The sequence below is a fragment of the Trematomus bernacchii genome, unplaced genomic scaffold, assembly GCF_902827165.1.
Source record: "Trematomus bernacchii unplaced genomic scaffold, fTreBer1.1, whole genome shotgun sequence".
Lineage (NCBI taxonomy): Eukaryota > Metazoa > Chordata > Actinopteri > Perciformes > Nototheniidae > Trematomus > Trematomus bernacchii.
In genome coordinates, this window is record NW_022988098.1 from 3,632,351 (window position 1) to 3,654,433 (window position 22,083).

Here is a 22,083-nt window from a genome sequence, read left to right on the forward strand (position 1 = left end):
CAGTCTCTGCCCGAGCTCAGCAGGCTGGTGCTCTGCTACTTCATCCACTTCCTGCAGGTAATGATGACACACATTTATAAATATTCCCAACCAGGCTCCATATTCCACTGACCCCATTCTGACAATATCGGTACAAGTTTTTCTGAATTAATGAGATTATCATCTAATAATTATGAAAAAGGTTTTCAGGGTAGAAAAAAACATGTTTTTGTATTGTGATTTTTTAATTTTTTATTAAAACATTTGTCAGAATACAGGGATTATTATCTGATTAGATAGAGAAACATTTATAATATTTGTTTAGTTTTAAACTTGTTCATTTGTATTTACATTTTTACATAATACATTCTCAGTGCTTGTTTTGAACTTTATTTATTGTACCTTAAAACATCTATTACCCTCCCCTACAAACAAGGACAATTATTCAAAAGAAAAACCCAATTCAAACTGAACTTTATTTAAAAATGAATATTTGTGTGGATAACCAATTGGAACTCACACCTTGCTTTCTCCTGATTCTCTCCAGATTTTCGCTCAGCCCTCAAACGTGGCGATAACTAAAATGGATGTGAACAACCTGGCCATGGTGATGGCGCCCAACTGCCTGCGCTGCCAGTCGGACGACCCGCGGATCATCTTCGAGAACACGCGCAAGGAGATGTCCTTCCTGAGGATGCTCATCGTGCATCTGGAGACCAGCTTCATCGAAGGAGTGGTGTGAAGCCTCAGGTGCTGAATCAGCATCTCCAGTTACACCTTCAATCATGCATAAACACTGTTTTCGGCTCAGACCACACTGGAAACCCTCGGGGGGGGGGGGGGGGGAATACTACACCTCTGTTACACAAAAACAAAGTCAAAACAACTCAAAGTTTTGGACCCTGGTTCCCACTTGTTTTCCTACTGAGAGACAACACGCATCACCTTTGGGCTCGCTGTTTAATTTTCATACTAAAATCTTTAAAGTGGCTCAAAGTGGCTGCATGTGAAAACAGGTCTAACTTCTTATGGGTAGTAAAACTGTGTAGACTCTTACAGTATTCACTTGCAAAGCGAATCTAAAGAAATTGTGGACTCATTCAAGTGTGTGTGTGTGATTGTCAGAGTGAACGAAAGACACAGCCTTCTTTCATCATGTACAGAAAATGTTTAAATATAAGAAAAGTAAAAGAACTCTGGCAATGGTGTCTGATTAATAAGCTTTGTTTTGAGTAGTTGTATTGAAAGCTCCTCGTTTAACAAGAATAAGAAACTATAAAGAGACTTTCTTTCAAAGCTCTTTCTAATAGTTGGTGGAGATTTCTAAGGAAAATAAATGTGCATTGATTTTACAACTCTAAAGTGAAGCCAGACACCAGTGTTGGGATTACAGTTTATCATAGCGATGTGAGAGGTTGGTAAATCTCTCAATTGGAAGCGTGTTCTCTTTTGTTTGTGCTCTGTACGTGTTTTGGCTCAGGTCTTATGATAAAAACGGGTGTTGACCTCACAGACTGAACATTTAACCGATCACAAACCCTGTCTCGTTCTATGAGAATGTAGATTGAGCTTTCCGTGTCCCCTCTCAGGCTTTGCGATGTAAATAAATAATGCGTGTAAATAGTATTAACTCTCCCTAAGTGTAATCTAATGATCCAGGTTAAGGGTGATGTAAAAATATTGCCGTTAAAAACGCAATAAAAAGTGTTTTTTTTGTAATTAACTGTTCATTTCTCTGCTGTAACCGCCTGCCTTTTGAACATAGGACTGACTCAAACCACTTTCCATGTGCGTGTGTGTATATGTGTGTTTGCATATGTTATAATATGGAATGGCTGTCCATAAATAAAGGTTTGTTAAAATTGTACATTGTTTGTGTTGGTGTGTTTGACTTTATTTTGAGAGGGGTTTGCAGAGGGGAGACAGGAAATGAGGGGAGAGGAGACAAAGACCCCGGGCAGGAAGCTGCGACCTCACCATCCTTCTCTTAAAATGAGACTAAGAGAACATTTGCCTTTTGTAAATAATGAATGCTGAATTGCGGTATTTTGTTATTTATATGTTTCAGGTGACATTTAATGATATGTTAACAGTGTGTGGGTATTTACACCTGAAATGTGATCTTAATAAAGGTCTAAACTAATAGATTATTATATAATTTAGGGATTTAAATTAATTAAATAAGCAATAAAGGAGTTAAATCTCTTTAAATTCACAAAATAAGATTAGGTGAATGACTACATTTGGACCTATAAAAGGACCTTAACTTTTCATTTGGTGAAAAGCTCAATAGTTGAAATACAAATATATATAATTTATGAATGCTGTGCATGGTCCCTCCTGTTGTCTTCGGGTAAAATCTGACCGATTTACTACTTTCATCAATCATAACTTTTTTGTTTGACATTCGATTGCATTAAGGCTTTATGATATCCTTCACAGTAGACATTTGAACATATACAATTGCTGATCACCACTTTCATTGAATTTTGGATGATTTAGTCAACTTTGTAACACCCATGGTGTTCCCGGTCAAAAATGACCGCCATAAAGAAAAGGAATTAGTAACCATCCGGATCAGATAAAACACACAAACACATACTCTAGATGTGTTCCCCCCCTTATGTGCTCAATCCCCCCATGTGAATCACACCTGGTACACACAAACACCCACACACACACATACTCTAAATGTGTCCCCCCCCCCCCCTTATGTGCCCAATCCCTCCATGTGAAAAAAAAAAAAAAAACACACACACACACACACACACACACACACACACACACACACACACACACACACACACACACACACACACACACACACACACACCAATTTGACACATTTCCCGCTCTTATGTGCCCATCCCCCCACATGGATCACACCTGGCACACACAATACATGTTCAGGGTCTATTGTTTGTATATTTACTGCAGTTGTTCATGTATACCAGTAGTCTGATACAATATTTACAGTTTGAAAGGGTGTTAAATGAAATTTGGTGATGATTAATGTTTTTTGTGTTAATAATAGCAGTTAAAACAGGACCGGTCAAATTTGACCGCGAACACCAAAGTAAGGGGGGGAAACAAAGACAAAAACATTAAAATCATGCATATAATCAACAAAAGATGCCTTTAAATATAACATCTCAATTATGTATCTATTAATTATCCAATTAATGCCTCAAATGTATAAGTATAGAGTTTCTAATGGGTTAATTGAAAAAGAAAATTATTTGTATCGGTTCTGCCTGGTCTGTATTTTAAATATAACAATGTTATTGTTTGTTTTTAGCAGTGCTGACTAACTATCCCTTGAAAAGGAGGCAGTTAATCTTTGCATTTCTCAGAAAGGTTTTCAAAATGGTTAACTGTGTTACTCAATCACAGAGGAAATAGGGGTCTATTTGGCTGATCTGTTCAGTAGAACCATAGTTTGGTATCGTGTCAGCTTTGGAAACACACATCTAGAAGGCTTTTAGGTCTATTTGTCCAGAGTTATGAAAGTGTTATTCCTAGTATCTGTTAGTGACTGTAAGGGTGAGAGGGTTTATCAAACACACACTCCCCATCCTGTCACACAGCATGACCCTGACTCCTCCAATCTGTACATATTCAACTGTTTGCCCTTTTATGCACATCACTGGTCACTGCTCCTGACACCATGATGTACCTGTCTGCCCCCGGTGAAGAGGGGTAACCATGACAGCAGAGTAAAAGGACCTCTATCCTGGAACAAATTGAGTAAAAAACAAAATAAACAAATGGCAGCCTCTTTCAAAAAGCACATTCAGTGACAGAGGTCGTGAACATAGCAGCTTTTATTTTCAAATCACTGTAACAGCAACAACATCAGCCTTACTTGGGCACCTTTATTGTGTTTATATGATGTTTTCACAGTGCTTTAGTTATATGTATTATGAGCCTTTCTTAACAACGGTACAGTGACACAAAAAATGTCCTCACTAGTTTATTAAAACAGAGTAGAAATATCCATAAAAACACTTGTACAAGCAGTAAAATAGATTAATAAATAGGTAGATAGATCACTTAAGGGCATGCCATCCTAAAAAAGGCGGACACACTAAAACCCACCCACCAATGTAGTGAGTATTATATAGCTTGGTCACCCTAAATAAACTCCTATAAAAAACAACAGGTCTATTGTGTGAACAATGGCATGCTCAGGTCCTTCCTGACTTACTGGATCAAAGTGTATTCATTTATGAAAAGTAGCAAGGTATAATAATGGCCTCCATTTGTTTATTTGTAAGCGCTGATAATATTAGTAATGCTATGTCCTAAACGCTTGTTGGTTCTGTAGGTAGGCCCCTTTAAAAGTGTTTTTATTAACAATTGTTGACATGTTTATGAACATACATAAACATTAAGTCCTTCCATGACTTACTGGATAGTGTATTCATATATGGAAAGTAGCAAGCTATACTAATGTGACATATTGGTCGGTACCACACCATGTTATTCGTACATTTAGGTCCAAATAAAAGTGCTTTTGACATGTTTATGAACATCATCATTAAATATTATGAGCGACTCAATGTTAGCTGATGAATGATGTTATCGGAACACTTGGGGCCTGGGTCTCTGTAGGCGCATGCGCAGTGCAGCGCCACACTGCCCGCGGTGAATGCAACTGGGAGAAATTCAACTGCGTGATCTGGAGCAGACAGGCGGAGGCAGCGGTACCTGCACTCCTTCAGGGATTACGGTGCATATTTTTCCCCCAACCGGACAAAGAGTGACTGGAGAACAGGTAGGAAGCCCAGAGTGTGTCTCTCCCTCGTCTCAAGAGATTATAATCGTTTATTACATCGATAGTGAGGAGGGTTTGCTGGATGCGTCAGCGTCGGATGGTGCCGCATGTCGGCTTTTTGAGTTCAAAACAAACGTGACGAAGTAGGTTTTAAAACGTGTATTTTAGTACAATTCGTTGTTCTGTTCGTGTCATTATTGGTGTGGCTCTTGTTCGGCATATGCATTTTCATTGGGTGCCTTTAAATGGCTACGTTGTTCTCTAGTTGTGGAAGTTTCATGCTTTCCTTTTCCACGCCGCTCGTTCCCAGCACCAAAAGTATGACAAAGTAAAGGCCTAGCGCGCGAGGCCCAGAACAGATATGTGAGTGACAGCTGCTTGGCCAATCAGATGCTAGTATCCCGCCCACTTGAGAGCCTTCAGACCAATCGTTTTCACGAAAAGCTCTTGCGTAGGTGACGTTTTCTCTCTCTCGCTACGCCCACTGGTTATAAAATACTGGACAATAAAGTGTCAAAGTGGACAACGGTAGAATATTGCTATGAGCTACAAACAACACGCCCTCGTATTTTCTGCTAAAATAACAAGACGACCATTTCGAAACAGTCTATGGTTGAGAGATGTGAAAAAATAAAAGGGTGTTTATCAGATTAAATTCTCAATTTACGCTTAATTCGCCAAAAATATGCTTTATGTAACACTTTAAATTGGTGTTGATCAACCGTTTCCTGACTCGGGCATCACCAACTCTCGGTGTGTGTCCCGCCTGTGTCGCTGTCGTCTGTCTGGCTCTTTGTGCAGGCCATAAAATGCACACTTTTCATCCTACACTTTGCATATTACTGACTGGGATATGGTTTGCTCGTTGATACCGTGCTGGGTGTCCGTATCTGCTGGCGATTAGCCACCAAGGCTCTTCTCCATTGTCTTCTCCATTGTGTCCGTACGGGAAAATCGGTTGACCAGAAAACACGTGGGCTGAGTAGTGTGAAGATATCCGGTTTGTGCGTCGCACTCGCAGCACGGACTGCCTCCGCTATGGTGAAACGAGAGGGCTGTAGCCTGGACAAAAGTAAGACGTTATTGTGTTTAATGTAAATCTTTTGGCTTTTTAACGATAGGTGCCGATCTGTCCTTTGCATGCCTGACAAAGGACGCCCTGTTGTAGGGAGGGAATTGACATTTTCTATGCAAAAATGATCCTCCTCCACCGAGAGGCTGCAGCAGGCTATGGGTCTGGATTTGATGAGACTGCATGGACAAATACCCCATTTAAGACTATTATAATGTACATTAGTCGAGTATTTTTGGTGCATGATAGCCTGTTTACTCTACAGATTGAGTAGGAAGTGAAAGCTATGAACATGTCATCGTAGATCTTGTTCCTTCTTGTTCTTCCTCCTTGAGAGGGAGTTAAATAACATATTGATTGCTTTAATGCTGCTCATTTTTGCTAAAGATCATCATTTGTACCTGTGTGAGTATAGACAACCCTGCTGATCACTGAACATCTGGTATTAGTTGCACATTTCATCATCATTTGAGGTACATGGCTCACCGTACAATGTCAGATTCCCCTTGCTTTACACTGGAATCACAACATGTGTAATCTGTATTATTACACCGGTAATATCTTTTCCCAGCCTTGACTGCATTATTTTTCTGCTGTGGGAGTGCCGCAATTGCCCTTTTAACACCAAAAGATATAGTCTGGAGTGCAAAGCTGTGATTTGCTAAAGCCTTCTGGTAAATAATGGTTAGTGATGACCTTAGAAAACCAAGGCTGACTGCAAGATAGTCTGTAAAAGTCCTTGCTAGTCCGTTGTATTGTGTTCTTGGCTAGGAACAATGTGTCTCTCAGTAGTGTACCCACATGGGTGTAGTTTTGATTGGTGTGTTAGATTAATGTGTGTGTGTGTGTGTGTGTGTGTGTGTGTACAGGAAGGGAGCCTTGATGTGGGCAGTATGAGTAAGACGCCCCCTAACAGAAGAGGGATATCTTTTGAGGTGGGAGCTCAGCTCGAGGCCAGAGACAGCCTCAAAAACTGGTGAGTCATGGCCTCACTCATTCCTCCCATCCCTGTAAATATTCACTTCCTTCCTTCACTCCCTCTCTCTTTCTCTCTGACATACTCAGTGTCTTTGTATCATTTCTGGGCCTGGCTTAGCTATTCTGTTGGTCTGTTAAAAGATCTTTTACTAAAAGAGCAAATAAAGCCTCTTGGAAAACAGCCGTTAATATGGATTGATATTGAAGGACGGTACGATTATCTCTAGACTGTTTTAGGGTTCTCTGGGGCCCTAAAATACAGAAAAGACATTTAATGAATGTATCTCAAAAATAAGGCCATGTCTGGTTTTTAAATGTCTTGAATCGGATCTTAAAAATGCTAAGAAATGAGGATTTTCTGAAATGTTGTCTTTGTTTCTGACATGAACATTTAAAAATAATTCCTGTCATTGATTTGTATTCCTCTTAAAAAAAAAATGGCTGCCTCTCACATTCACGGTGATCAGGGTTGCGAAATCAACAACACTCTTATTTGGTTTACTCAGAGATACTCAGAGCAAATCCACTTTCTGCATGTTATCGACGACAAGGGGGAGTGCACATTCAATATAAATTGGCTATTCAAGATTTCGCTGAACTGGTAGCAGGGACTTTAGACGAGGCATTTTGCGCAGGAAGTGTTTAAATTTGACTTGATAATTGATGTTTTTCTTCAGTTTTAGTTGATCCGACTGGCATCAAATCAACATATCCTTTAGCTGTAAGAGCCCTGCGTTTTAATCATATTATAATCAAAGGTAATGACTTTGTAACTTTGACCAAATCTTAATAAGTTACTTGAGGTTGTAATTTTGGTATTGTACTATTTTTGTAATCAAATTTTTATTTTATTAGACTATAGTAGCGTGTCAATGCCCAACACTACCCCCAATAAAGCATCCTCTTAAGTTACGCATCATTATTCACTGTGACATTTCCACATAGACTCATTTCCACTGACTATAGCTACCTCATTATTTGTTTTGAATAAAGAATAATGCATTAAAACCACTCCCTGTCACTCATTATTGAATTATTTCTCTCGTGTAGGTATGCTGCCAATATAGAGAAGGTTGACTTTGAAGGAGAAAAAATTCTGGTCCATTACCGCCAGTGGAGCCACCGTTACGACGAGTGGTTTGACTGGACCAGTCCCTACCTGAGACCCGTGGAGAGAGTGACGCTGAGGCGGCAGGGCCTGCAGGACGACGCTCCTGTTCCTGTAAGCTTTTTTACCTGTCTTGCATCGAGAAATGAGAAGATCTGCCACTTATAGGTTATCTTGGGTTCTTCTTCTTACTTTTATTCCATAATTCTGCATAGAGGGGTTTTTCCCATTTGGTTTGTTTTTGCATAATCCAAATGGGTATCTTTTACTTTTACATTTGGGGTTGGGCCACATTTGAGCACTGTGTTTTGAATAAAAATGGGACGACAATGACAGCTTTGTTAGCTAAAAGAACCATGTCCTTTTGAAGTTTTGACAGCATGCCTACAGTATGTCCCAGATCCATCCTCTCTGTCCTCTCTGCAGGGCTTTCATGTGAACGACAAGGTCCTAGCCAGCTGGTCCGACTGCCGTTTCTACCCCGCCAAGGTCCTATCGGTCAATAAAGATGGTGGGTATTAAAGTGCTGAGCAAATTTGGACCAGAATATATTTTTTAATGTATACATCTATTAGCATTTTTAATGAATGACTGTAATGACTTTGTCAAGATTGTGCAATATGAAAACTGAAATGTTAACGTTTCACTTCTGTTTTTAAAGAGGCCCTTCTATATTTGTAGGGGTTTTCCCTTTCCTGTGGTGTGTTATATCTATTGTACGTGATAGGCTAAGGGGCGGGACGTGTCTAAGCAGTCGACCAATCAGAACAGCTAACCCATCAGAGCAGACTGGGCTCTGGTTTCAGACAGAGGGTGAAAAGAGGTGCTGCAGCACAGGCAGTATGAGAAAAATACAGAGCTTTTTGAACATTAAAGCATGGAGACATGTCCCAGTACACAAATATGAACCTGAAAATGAGAATAATGTCCACTTTAAAAAGGTAGCTTTGGTGTAAAATTGCATTCAATTATAACCTAATGGCTTCTCTGACTGGCACAGCAAATACAAACGAAGAACAAAGAACTGTGATGCACAATAACAAAACTCTAAATCGGGGAATATCTCGCATAAACAACAAGAGAATTAACAATTCAAGTGTAGAATAAAAAGTAGTCTGTAATGGGCTACCTGATTAACATCATGCTAGTTTCAAACATGCTCTCCTTTATCTTCTTCAGCATCTTACACTGTGAAGTTCTACGATGGCGTTATCCAGACAGTGAAGGAGATACACGTGAAGCCGTTTATTAAAGAGGTACATTTAGCCATTCAAACATCCATAACCATTTAATCTTCTATTCTATGTCCACTAGGGCTGCTCAATTCATCGGATTTTAATCGCAATTACGATTTTGGCTTGCAACGATTACGAAAACAACGTACTCGAAATAAAACGAATATTTTTTTATTATTTATTTTTTTAATAATTTGTTTTTTTGTGTTTTCAGTTGTATTATATTTAAAGTTCAGGGTAATCAACTGTTAAAAACATACTGTTCAATTTTTTTTCAATAAATGGATGTTTTCAAAGTAAAAGGATAATTGTTTTTAATAATCGTGATATCAATTATTGACCCAAATAATCGAGATTATGATTTTTGCCATAATTGAGCAGCCCTAATGTCCACATTATGAATTCATTCTGAGTGATTCAGTATACTAAACCTATCTTTGTCCTGCTGATAAATAGAGAGGTGGAGGTAAGTCTCGTTCCTCTGAGAGTACCATGGTGAGGCGGGCCCCAAACCGCAGGAGGCCTCAGGAGAACGGAGGCCCCAAGAACAAGCGAGCCAGACGCAGCACGTCCGACCGCGAGGAGGAGGACAGCAACAGTGAGGAAGATCAGCGAGAACAGGGGATGGTCAACGAGAAGAACAAGAAAACAAACGGCGAGCTAAGCGCTGCGCCGGCCATCAAACAGGAAGAGGAAGTGACCGACCTGAACACGGCCAGGGATTTAGGGAAGGGGGCGGGACTCCCCAACGGGGTGAAGGAGGAAACAGACGATGTGCAGAGCAAAGAGAAGTGTCTCCTGAATGGAGAGGTGAAGCAGGAAGAGATGGAAACAAAGCCATATACAGAGTCGCCCAAGCCATACACGGAGGAGTCACCCACAGCACAGATGGAGCCGGTGCCTGTCTCTATGACAACCACAGAATCAAAAGGAGGTGTGGAGCAGAAGCCCAGCGTCCAATCAGAATGCTCCGAGCCCGCAGCGGATGTACCACCTCCCGTGCCTGTGAAACGTAAGTGTTAATGAAGTCAAATGTCCTTCATTCTGCAGGATTGTGAAAACGGGTGCAGTAAATATGACGTTGGGCATATTTTCAAGAGACTACATATTTGTTTTGCCTCTGATAGCGGTGAGGAAGCAGGGTTTCCACAACCCCAACAGATTCAGCAGAGAACCATGTGAGTACATTCAAAACACATTTTCTTGGAAGTGCTTTCTGTCGTGTCAAATTATCATATAATCATTTAAAACATATAGTCTTATACTCTGATTGCCTTTTACACTGTTATTTGTAGTCTTCTCTATCCTCTGAGGATGAAGTAGCGCTGTTCCTACATTTGGGATCGATTTCACTTGACTTTCTTTATTACTTTATTAAAGACTTTGTCCATGAATCATTTATCAATTTCTCTTAAGAATTTCCTCCACACTTTCTTTACGTGTCACTGACTGTTCCTCGCTCCTTGTTTCAGTGTACCGCGTCATCAAAAACCAACCTCCTCCGGTCCTGTCCATCAACCTGGACCACAACCCGTTTAAGTGCAGCGCTCCCGGCTGCACGAAGTCATTCCGCAAGGCCAAGCTGCTGCACTACCACATGAAATATTACCACGGAGAGGAGCAGCCTCTGGAGGGCGGGGGCAGCCCCACCAGGAGCATCCAGACCAGAGCCTCGGAGAAACAGACCACTCCTCTGGACGGCATCAAGAGGAGGCGCACCATCTCTGCCTCTCTGCGTGAGTTCCTCTCTAGTGTCACTTCTGTCCTGTATGACGTGTAAGGAAAAAAAGCTTTTGATTATCACCGGCTTTTTCTACAAAGTTGCAGCAGTGTCACGGTTATTTATTTACCTGAATGTTCGTGTTTTTTAAAGTGGACCTATCATGCTATATTTGAATAATATAGTGTTGAACCATACATACCATAAGGCATATTTATACTTCTCCCTTTTTTAGAGATTTGGGTATGGAGGAAAATAGAGAGGGTTGTGTTTTCTGACACTTGGTGAGTTCCCTGGAACACCGGGGACTAGGGGTGTAACGGTTCACATAATTCACGGTTCGGTATGTACCTCGGTTTGGGGGTCACGGTTCGGTACGGGTTCGGTACAACAAGAAAAAGCAAAAAAAAAGTCCCAAATGCATAATTCCAGGTTTGTCGTTATTTATTTTTGAACAGTAGTGCAAGTTTCAATATAAAAATAAGGAACTCTAACATGTTGAATAATAATAATTAACTGTATTACACAGTGAAAAACAAACCACAAACAGTACCACACACACTCAGATGGCCATATTATCTATAATGGCTGATCTCAAACAAGAAGGTTTCATCAAGCTGTAAAACTAAAAAGAATGTCTTGAAAATATTACAAAATAAATAATAAGAAAGTGTTTCAAGGGCGCATAGCCGTTGAAATATATATGCCAATAGCTTCCGTTATTTATTTTGGTCTCTCGGCTTGCATGTCTATTGGCTTCTTAAAAACAGCGGGGATAAGCTGTTGAACTGCTGTTGTCTTTCACCGGGCTCCGGTGATTGGCAAATCTGGGTGATGCCTTCTGATATGATTTAGCATGTTTGGCGTGTGTTACCCAGGTGTTATCATTAGCATACCGCACCGCTGTCGAACAACGCCGACACACCGTCCTCGCACTCCATCGTTATTGTAGTCCACAGGGAACCCGAAATGTTCCCACACAGCTGATTTAAAAGAAGCAGGTGGGTCTTCTAGCTCCTGTGTGTTATCTGAAATCGCCATACTAACTTCTCTTCTTCTTGTATTTTGTTTGTTTTGTTGTGTTTTCTTCTTGTTCTTCATTTGTTGTTTAAGGGCGGCAGGCAAACCGCTTTTAGGCGCAATACCGCCCCCTGGATTATATATAGTGTAATGGATACTGCCCTGAGTGACACTTTTTTCCCTTCATAAAAAAAAGGCATATTCGTCGTGTGACTGCATGCGCCGAACCGTGACGGTTCGGGACGAATACGGATACCGTTACACCCCTACCGGGGACACATATTCATGTATTAAAGACGTACAAAAGTGCATTTTGCATGATAGGTCCCCTTTAAATGTGACGCAGCATGGGGTCCTTTTTTTTAACGTTTTGCCTGTTTTTGTCTATGTCACAATGGATCTCTTGTTTTTTAACTGCAAACCAAATCTAACTACATGTACAAATGAATAACCTGAACCAGAAAATCTGAATACCTAATCATGACATGCTCTTATTTTTAGTCAAACAGTGCTGCATGATTTCAATTCTTTTTTTAATTTATAGTACGATTTTTGGGCTGAATATCTCTGCAGCTTGCCAATTGCTAATTCAAAGCATATGTAGCTTTTAACAAATATAGTGCTTCCTGCAATTTTAAATATCCTACTAGTCCATATTTCCATTTCCATAACATTAATTGTACAGCCCTTGTCATACTTCTAAAGCAAAGCTGCATTGTTTTATATCACAGCTTTGAGCTAATGTTTGGCCTTTCATTGGTTTTCCTCAGACCCTGTTGGGCCTGTCCCGGTCGCCCGTGGTGAGGTGAAGACTGCAGGCAGGCGCACATCGGCCCCGCCTGCCGTCAGCACCCATATCCACCAGCAGAGGGCGCTGCTGAGGGAGAAGAGCAAGGAGAACCATCTGGACAGGAACGGATGCCAGCAGCTGGACTCTGACAAGAGCGGCTTTGACATTGGTCAGTACCACGCCGTACAAGGAGAATTACTGCATGGTGTATTTTGCAAAGAGTCCAACCTGTTTCCCTTATTAGTATCATTTAAGTTACCTGCTTTGACTTACTAACTCTCGCCACTTAACGGTCCCCAGGGTCAGTAAAAGACAAACTGAAACAGAAACAGAAGGACTTCCTCCGTATTAAACTAAAGAAGAAGAAGAAGAAAAAGAAGGCCAAGTCTGGTAAGAAGACGGGGGGGGTCCTTGCCTTGCATCAGGCCTCTTCATATATCTGCTGCTCTGCATGTGCATCACTGTGACACCGTGTAAACAGTACTCCATTCACTCCTCTGGGTGTTGGCTGAGCCTCTGTGTGTGGGAGAAGTGTTACATCTGTCGCTGGTCTCCATCGCTCCATCAGGCCAATCACAACGCTCCAACTCATTACCTATGACATCACACTTGCATTGCCACAGGAACTGTATCAGTGCTGGTGCTGTGGCACTGATATTGACCAACACAACCCCATCACAACTCTCTATGTTCCTAGTTAGCATTCACATGTAGCTACAGTATGTTTAGCATGCACCAATGTATCAGTTAGACATCGTCATCGGCAAACACACAAACACTAATCTCTTAAATTGCGTAACAATGGATTATAACAGCCAACAAGAATCAAATGCAAATACTGTATGTTGGAAATTAAGATCTCGTCAATGAGTAGGTAATTGTACAGAAGAGACATTTTGTAAAAAGTATTTTTAGGGTTTTGTACTCATATTATGTAGGCCTAAAAAACAGTTAATTATTTATATATTATTTAACGAAACATTTAGTATTTGTTTTCCTGGCACAAAAGTGAAATAAATAACAAAATAATTGGTACAATATACAAATCATGTAGGTACATTATGTCCAGCATGCTCACGTGTAGGTTCCCTTCCTTCCACATTTGTTAGTTTTACTATAAAAGTAGGGATGCACCAATGTATCGGTTAAACATCGGCATCGGGAAACCCTCTAACCTTTTGAATTGCGTTTCTCTTGTCTTAATTAAACATGCTTATATAAATTCATTAACCTAACAATTGAATGGAAATTTGATTCTATTAAATATGTATTTATTATCATCAAAAATGACCGGTAACAATGGATTATGACAGACGACAAGAATCAAACGCAGACACTGTATGTTTGAAATGAAAATCTCCTCAATGAGTACAGCAGAGACATTTTGTAAGAAGTATTTTTAGGGTTTTGTGCTTATTCAAATATATGAAGTAGGCCTTAAAAACAGTTAATTGTTTGTAAAAAAACATTTAGTATTTGTTTTCCTAAAAAAATGGCATGGCAAAAAATGTGTCATGGGTGCACCCCGGGATTTGATCAGATTGATTGTCCCGGTCAGTTCTTGAGTCTATTATTTGTCCATGTTTTGTTGTCCCACAATTTTTTTTCCCTTCATGACATTTTGTTTTACGTCTGCCCCCCCCCCCCCCCCCCCCCCCTCCCCCTCCCTGTATTAACAGACTACACAGGTAGTGAGGAGAATATTGGCATCTCAGTTTTGGGTCTTCAGTCCAAATTGAATTTGCCACTCAAATTCCCCCCCTCACACAATCACAAGCCTGAGGCCTACCCCAGCAGGCCTGGATACAGCTACTCACAGCAGATACATGTGGATGGTGGGTACCTCTGTGACTGTGTATGTGTGTCTCTGTTTGTCTGTGTGACTGTTCATGGCTTCCTCTCCATTCTTCTGTTCCCTCTGGATTCAATCCATCATGCTGTTCCAGTTTAACCTGTGTCTCATTTGGTATTCATGTCCAAATGTGGCTCTTCACACAAAATGACCTGAAAGACAAACGGACAATTCACCCCAAAATAAAAAATACACATATATTATCTTACTTGTAATGCTAGTTATGAATATAGATGTGTTTGGTAAGAGTTACAGAGGTTTGTGGTGCTGCAAAAAATACATTTAAAAACAGAAATGTCTCTTTTTTTTTAGAAATCCTGGCCTGGTTACTCAAGTTGATCCACACACACACACACACACACACACACACACATACACACACACATACACACACACACACACACACACACACACACACCTTAAAAGTAAAATTCAGGAACTATTTTCTTTCTACCAAACTGCCAACTGTATCAATGCCAAAGAGGAAGCTTTCATCCACTCGTGGACTAGAGGACATGAGAGGAAAAGCAATAATAGTGCCGTCCTTGAGTGGATGCTCACTTCACTGTGTTCTTTGAAACTGTTGGCTGATGTGTTTGGGTAGAAAGAAAATAGTTGCTGTAAATGAAACCGCTCAGAACAAGATCTGTGGATTAACTTGTGGAACCGGGTCATGTTTCTTCCGCTTGATATATACAATACTTGGCAACTCTCATCAAACATCCAGAGGTTAAACAATACCACCACAGGTAAGAAGAAAACGATATATTTTAGATGTTGGGGTGAACTGGTTGCTCGTTGTCAATGATGATATAAAAACATATATAACACTTGGTTGATTGAATCCTGAGCTTTTACTTTGCTGCTTTTGCTTGCTTCATCGTGTAATTCATGAAAATATTCGTTGATAATCATTTCATGCAGCATTTTTTATCGATTCAAGAATATGAATGAGATAAATCTGAAAGTTAATATCTGTGATATTCCCAAAAAACAATAATGTATGTCCCTGTTACTGTAGATGATGATAGCATGAGCGACTGGTCCACTGACAGCTGTGGGTGGAGCGACGAGGACTTCGGGGGGGATTTGGACGTCACCACGCCTCCCCTGAGTGTGGACTCGGGCGCTGTGGACACAAACGACCAGGAGTTAGTGCGCTGCATCTGTGAGGTCGAGGAGGAGAATGACTTCATGATTCAGGTGAGATGGGGTTTTTCGTCACCGCTTGCACTGTTCCTTTTGTGTATCAGGACCGCAGTAATTAAACCTGCTTGTCCTCCCTCAGTGTGAAGACTGTTTGTGCTGGCAGCATGGCACCTGCATGGGCCTGCTGGAAGACAATGTTCCCGACCGCTACACCTGCTACATCTGCAGAGACCCACCAGGTGAGGGAAACGTCAAGCACCACAAACTACACACTGTCGGTTAAAAAATTGTTGACATCAAATGATCTGTTCTGCTCATGGATGTATAATAAGAACTGGATACAGCGTGGGAGACGGGTCATTCCTATGAGAGTTGCTCATTGGCGCATGAAGACAAAATGGCCCAACTTTTGAGAGAGCGAAACGTCACGAAAGTATTCATATAATCATATAATCCGTTCTTATTGTGCATCCATGGGTAAAGGTAAAACTCATGTAGTACTGAACACCTCACATGAACGTGCCGGGAGGTGCGGTCCCGTGGGTTAGATGTTCATAATGCAGAGAAAAATAACTCTCAGAATAACGTTATTAGCACATTTTACAACTTGAGGACCGAATGTTTTTAATAAGGGCTATACAAATGTTCATACTGGGTAGTTTATCTAGTTTAAATATCCAACGATTTACAGACGTCTCTTTCCCAATGTTAGTCAATGGGAAAAAGTGTTTCCGGGCCCAGCGACTGATACGGAAGTGTAGTACCGCCGTTTGGCCACAACGAATATTTTCCTCAGAGTCCGGCGCACTTCCTGGGGGCTTGCTTGATTCTGCTATTCTGGTAGAGAGCACTGCAGACTTCCTGTTTCATTGGAAAAAGTATTATGTGCCATCTAGTGGACAATAACACAAATTACAGTGTGTACAATAATGTTTTTTATGGAAAAATATATCTTAGGGTAATATTACAATATGCTTTTTACCTTGTGATACAGAAGTTAGTTGCCCAAGTAAGTATTGCTTGATTCATCACTGAATTGTAACAAAGCTCTAGTATGGTTTGTCATTTCTAAACAAGTCCATGCATTTGATTTAATTTCATTGCAATTTGTTAATCATTTCCAGGTCAGAGACAGAGTCTGCGCTACTGGTACGACCGTGAGTGGTTGATCAACGGTCACATGTACGGCTTGTCCTTCCTGGAAGAGAACTACTCGCACCAAAACGCCAAGAAGATCACCACCACCCACCAGCTGCTGGGGGACGTGCACCACGTGGTGGAGATCCTCAGCGGACTGCAGATCAAGATGAACGTCCTGCAGTGAGTACAAAGAGATTTTATGAAGAGACTCTTATCTACCAAGTCAATCAAATAAGTTGCTTTCTGTATCATCCAGTTTGAATAAAATATTTTATCATTTTATTGTATGTGATGTTAGTCTTATCTGTTGTTTGGCCCTTCAGGAGCAATACTCACCCGGACTTGCAGCTGTGGCGGCAGCCCTGGAAACATCTGGAGAGGTCGTGGACCGCCTCGGACTCGTGCCGCAGCAGCAACGCGACTCCCGATTTGGACATGAGCCGAGGAGAGATTTTAATGTCCAACGCTCTGGAGAAGCTGAGCCGGGCCGCTACAGCCGCCACCTCCTCCTCGTCCGGCTCCTCCTTCCCATTCCCCTCCTTCCAGGACTCGTACATTATCAGTGAACATTGCTACCAGAAACCGCGGGCGTATTACCCGGCGGTGGAGCAGAGGCTGGTGGTGGAGACCCGACAGGGCTCAGAGCTGGAGGACAGCATGAGGAGCACCGAGGAGCTGCTGGAGCGGGAGCAGCGCTACGGGAGCCTGCTGGAGACAGACAAGCCCAAATCCACAGGCCCCAGCATCAAGGTTAGCCCTCAATACACAGGGATGCCAGTGTTTCCCACAGAATTTGATTGACAACGTTCTTGTTGCTCTGTGTTGCGTTGTTAATGAGTGAGACACACCGGAGTTGAGGATCTGTGGGGTTTATTCTCCCAAAAATATAATTTACAATTTAGGCATTTAGCAGACGCCTTATTCCAAAGCGACTTACAATGACCAATTACAGGGACATTCTCCCTGGAGTAACTGAGGGTTAAGTGCCTTACTCAAGGGCACACTAGTAGTGGTGTTCCAGGCGGGATTTGAACTCGCAACCTTCCGATCATCAGCCCACCTCACTATCCATTAGACCAGCGGTTCCCAACCTTTTTTCCCAAGAGCCCCCCCAAATGACTCCTGTTGGAAGTTGCGCCCCCCCCCACACACACACACACACTCAACAGCGCAACAGCAGTAATTAAAGTTTAAAAGTCTCAAAAATGCTACAACTACTGTCACAAACTGGATGAATGTGAAGTATTTTGTTAAAGGACGATGAAAGCGTAATCAAGGAGCACTATTGGAGTGACTGATGGTTATTGGACTCAGGATTAATTCATTTGGATCCCCGCTGTATGAAGAAATTAAAGGACGGCGCAAGTGGAAACAATTCACAAAGGGATTAAACTGTTTAAAACACATGCTCAAAGTAAGCCGGATTTTGCCGATGTGTTTATGTGGATTCAAAAGTCGTAAATAATCTACAAAATGGAGGAGACCGATGTGATCGGAGCAACTGTGACAAATAATCTGAAACCGGCATGGACAATGACTATGTTTTTAAAAATGCGCTTATCCAGAAAAGCCTGGTTTGGACACTTTACGGGCAGAAGAAACATTTCTATTAAAGAAAGAATTATACATTTCTGTCTTTTTATGCCTATATTAGCTACTAACTTGAATTTTTATTCAAATTAATTAATCAATTATTTTTTATATTTGATTGTAATGTAGAGATGTAATGTTCCCCCAGGTTGGGAACCACTGCATTAGACCACCAAAATAAAAAAATCAATGTATGGGAAACAGTGAATGTGCACCTTGTAACTAACCAGAGTCAAAACTTCATTTATCCCAGGGGAAGTTGGGTTTAGTGACAGTTGCTCCATTTTAAAATGAAATAAATAAAAGATTAAGGATATAAACATAAGAAGATCAGAATACTTTATTTATGCCGGAGAAAATTGGGTAAAGTAAGAATGTGTAATGAAAAGAAAAACAAATTAAATAAAGTCTCTTTTATATGAACATGAGAAATTGAAAGTAAAATCTCCAATAAAATAACATTTAAGAACTTCAAAGAGTGTATTGAACTGGCAGCTTGAGTGTCTTGTCTGATGATTTCTCCTAATCGTCTCCAGGCTGCTCTGGGGGGCTCGTGGTCCCAGGTGGAGACGAGGGAGGAGGCGGGCAGAGACCCCGGCGAGGCTGCAGATAACAGCAGGCAGCACCAGCAGAGGCAGATCAACCTGCTGGACCACATCGACGCAGTGCAGGACGAGGTCTCACACAGGATGGACTTCATCGAGAGGGAGCTGGACGGTAAGACCCGCGCTGGCCTGCTTACTAACGCTGTCTCTTTACAAGGGAAGAAATCATTTAGCAATTGTGCTTATATCAGCGATCCACCAGTCTATTAGATTAGCAGCCAACTGTTTGATGTAGGTTACACAACGTTTCTTTCCAACCAGTCCGTTTCTAAAGTCCCTATGATGCTTTTTGGGGTTTGCCTCCAGAGGTAGTTTCTCTCCCACACTCTCTCTGTCACAGAGCCGGCCAGCTAACCAATCAGAGCAGACTGGGCTCTGGTTTCAGACAGAGGGTGAAAAGAGGTGCTGCGGCACAGGCAGTATGAGAAAAATAAAGACCTTTTTGAACATTAAAGCATGGTAACAGTAGAGACACAAAATACAAATATTAATCTGAATATAAGCACAATAGGTCTGCTTTTAATTTCTGACCAGGTGAGGTCACACACCGTAAGCTAGCAGTTAATGGCTAATAATAGATGTGAAGACGTGACACTAAAATAAGTATGTTAGCCTATCACCAATTAAGACTGATAATACTGACATACATTAATTTTTATAAGCAAGCCATCCATTATTTGCCAAGTCTTACTTTGATGCATTCCCTACCTCAGCTAATGGCAGTAAAACCTGGCTGCCAAGTGAAAAGTTATTATTCCTACACTAGACCTCTGAACTTAAAAATCCATGATTTAAAAAGGTTCCTGATTTAAAATGCAAACTGTGAACTGGGTCAAGGACAGTGCGTCCATGAACAATTTAAGTGCTACTTAGTATTGAGCACTTAATGTAAACACATTTGCATTTGATGGTGCATGAAATTATGCAAATCAGCCCAGAGATTGTCACGCACTAATGGTTATAAGGATGGTATCACACCTGGGTTGGCCTGTGTGTTCTGTGCTGGTAGGGGTTTTATTTACTTAAACCACAATGAAATAGTTCATGTTGAGTTCGTCTTTGACTAAGATAAGACTTAAATGCCTTGACTTGAAGGAAAATAAATAAAAAAACAGCTACTTAATTCAACAAGCAGGGACATTAGACAAAGGACTAAGACTAAATGAACTCTCAACCCCATGATGTGTAACCGTGTTTTCTCCTCCTCAGTACTGGAGAGCTGGCTGGACTACACCGGGGAGCTGGAGCCCCCTGAGCCTCTGGCCCGCCTGCCTCAGCTGAAGCACCGCATGAAGCGTCTGCTCACTCAGCTGGGCAAGGTGCAGCAGATCGCCCTGTACAGCTCCACATGAGGGCGCCAGAGAACAGCCGTCCCGTACACGGCCCGCCGCAGCAGGTGCAGCCGAGGAAGCTCACCAGTCGCAAAGACTTCGATATTAATGCAAGTGCAAGACCTGACTCCTGCTGCCGTTTCTCCTTCTTAAAAGGTATCTGTGTGGTGGAAACTGATGCTGCAGCCAGTCAGTGTCATATGAATATGTATATGAACATACGTGGATTGTCAGCAACATAAATCAGGATTAAACACAAAAGTAACCTCGTAAACGCAGGAGAAAAACCCTTAGGACCAGATTACATTTCTATGGTTCCCATGCAGCTCTAAACCTTATGAATGCCTTTTGTCTGAGATACTGCTGAAGGTTGCCCTGTCTCTTAGTACACAGCGCATTACATGCAGAAGATTTATTTTCAAAAGTGCAATCGAGTTCCTGAACCAACTCGGCCTCTTTGCAATAGTTTTTTGAACACGTTTTCAGACATTATTTTTCTTGCATCAACAAGGTCCCAAAGCTCCGCTCCGGTCACCTGGCATTCAAAGTATTTTGCTTTAAAGGTGGACAGTAACTTGAAGACATCCAGTGTGTAAGGACACTGTACAAGAAGCCTCTACAAATATTCTGTTTCAAGGGTTTGATTTATATCTACACTGTGAAGTTATGTTTGTCTGGAATCAAAGGCATCTTATTTTCTGTTTTAGAGACGTATAAAAAGTGTGGTTTCTGTTCTGTCTTAATCTGTAATGTTTTTGTTTCTAACAGTCCTCTCATCCTTGTGCCCGGTTTATCAGTTATAATCTTTATATGTTTGTCATTATCCTTTACTCCAATTTGCTATTTGCATTGTGTTTGCTGTAACACCTTGATTCACTGAAAACTGTAATGTGGATTTGTCTTTTCTTAACTTAGCATCTTGTGCTTTTTTTTCAGTGACAAATAATATTTGGAAGACCTGTACATGTATCTTTCTTTTCTTTTTCATCTGTTTTATTTACAGTATTTGGCTTGTTTGTAAATATGTTATTCAAATATGTGCTCTTCTTTATTGAAAACATTCTCCGGAATTCATATATTGTATGCTACTGTACTGTGCGTGTCTGGCTTAGACGCCGGGACATGTCAGAAACAATGCAAACCAATTTGCTGGTACATAAATAAAGTATTGTTATTAATCACTATGGGCTTATTCTTGGCTATTTTTCTCATTGTTTCTCTGGCTAAAGAGGAGTGTTCCTTTTCCATCCTATTTCAGGGTGTCCGCGGAGTCTTAAAAAGTATTAAAAGTTGATAAATCAATTTAGCGAAAATGAAGGCTATTAAAAAGTATTGAACAGCATTTTCCAAGGTATTACATTTTGTAGCTTGTTTTCAATAAGTATATAAATTGTCCAAAGAGGTTGTATTCTACAGTCTGCCTGAATGTAATCATTGTGTAGGTGTGTAGGTGTGATTCTGTGTAGTTTATTTATGGCATCCCGTTGGATTTGACGTCATCTGAACAGGAAGCTCCGTTTACGCCGGTTGTTAAACAACATCGTTATGGGGAAATGCAAGTTTGCGTCCAAATGGTTGGAAGATAAGGAGGAAGGACAATCAATACTGTATATAGTAAATGTGAGGTAAAGTGTGTCGCCAATGTAACCGGTTAAAACTCAAAGTGGCGATGAGGTCTTAAAATGTATGGAAAGGGTCTTAAAAAAGTTCTTAAAAGGTTTTACATTTGACTTCAGG

At 41.0% G+C, this 22,083-nt stretch overlaps 2 protein-coding genes across 6 annotated transcripts in view; both read left to right on the forward strand.

Moving 5' to 3' along the window:
* zgc:92107 (uncharacterized protein LOC492329 homolog) overlaps positions 1–1,846 on the forward strand; it is a 38,411-nt gene extending 36,565 nt beyond the window's left edge. For both annotated transcript variants that reach the window (XM_034121753.1, XM_034121752.1), the window contains exons 9-10: positions 1–57; positions 527–1,846. The exon at positions 1–57 is cut by the window's left edge and continues 113 nt beyond it. In XM_034121753.1, coding sequence (XP_033977644.1) covers positions 1–57; positions 527–721 — 252 coding nt within the window. In that variant the 3' untranslated portion in view covers positions 722–1,846. The remainder of the gene's footprint in view (positions 58–526) is intronic.
* Positions 1,847–4,640: 2,794 nt separating this feature from the next.
* On the forward strand, positions 4,641–21,530 carry phf20a (PHD finger protein 20, a). Of its 4 annotated transcripts, none has more exons than XM_034121676.1 (17): positions 4,641–4,756; positions 6,698–6,804; positions 7,857–8,028; positions 8,341–8,425; positions 9,094–9,170; positions 9,606–10,161; positions 10,277–10,327; positions 10,622–10,885; positions 12,660–12,848; positions 12,980–13,069; positions 14,359–14,514; positions 15,553–15,734; positions 15,820–15,919; positions 16,805–17,000; positions 17,144–17,570; positions 18,947–19,127; positions 20,225–21,530. In XM_034121676.1, exons 2-17 carry the CDS (start codon positions 6,722–6,724, stop codon positions 20,365–20,367), a joined length of 2,952 nt encoding a protein of 983 aa, XP_033977567.1. In that variant the 5' UTR covers positions 4,641–4,756; positions 6,698–6,721; the 3' UTR covers positions 20,368–21,530. The 4 variants fall into 4 exon arrangements, with proteins under 4 accessions (XP_033977567.1, XP_033977569.1, XP_033977570.1 ...); XM_034121677.1 differs by lacking the exon at positions 4,641–4,756 and adding an exon at positions 5,387–5,828; XM_034121678.1 differs by lacking the exon at positions 14,359–14,514.
* Positions 21,531–22,083: the final 553 nt, after the last annotated feature.

What these genes read in the sequence shown, in the direction of transcription:
- phf20a (XM_034121676.1), top strand. Translation starts at nt 6,722, where the DNA reads ATGAGTAAGACGCCCCCTAACAGAAGAGGGATATCTTTTGAGGTGGGA. An exon ending in CCTATCGGTCAATAAAGATG is followed by an intron (nt 8,426 to 9,093) that starts GTGGGTATTAAA and finishes TATCTTCTTCAG; the next exon opens with CATCTTACACTGTGAAGTTC. An exon ending in AGAATGACTTCATGATTCAG is followed by an intron (nt 15,735 to 15,819) that starts GTGAGATGGGGT and finishes GTCCTCCCTCAG; the next exon opens with TGTGAAGACTGTTTGTGCTG.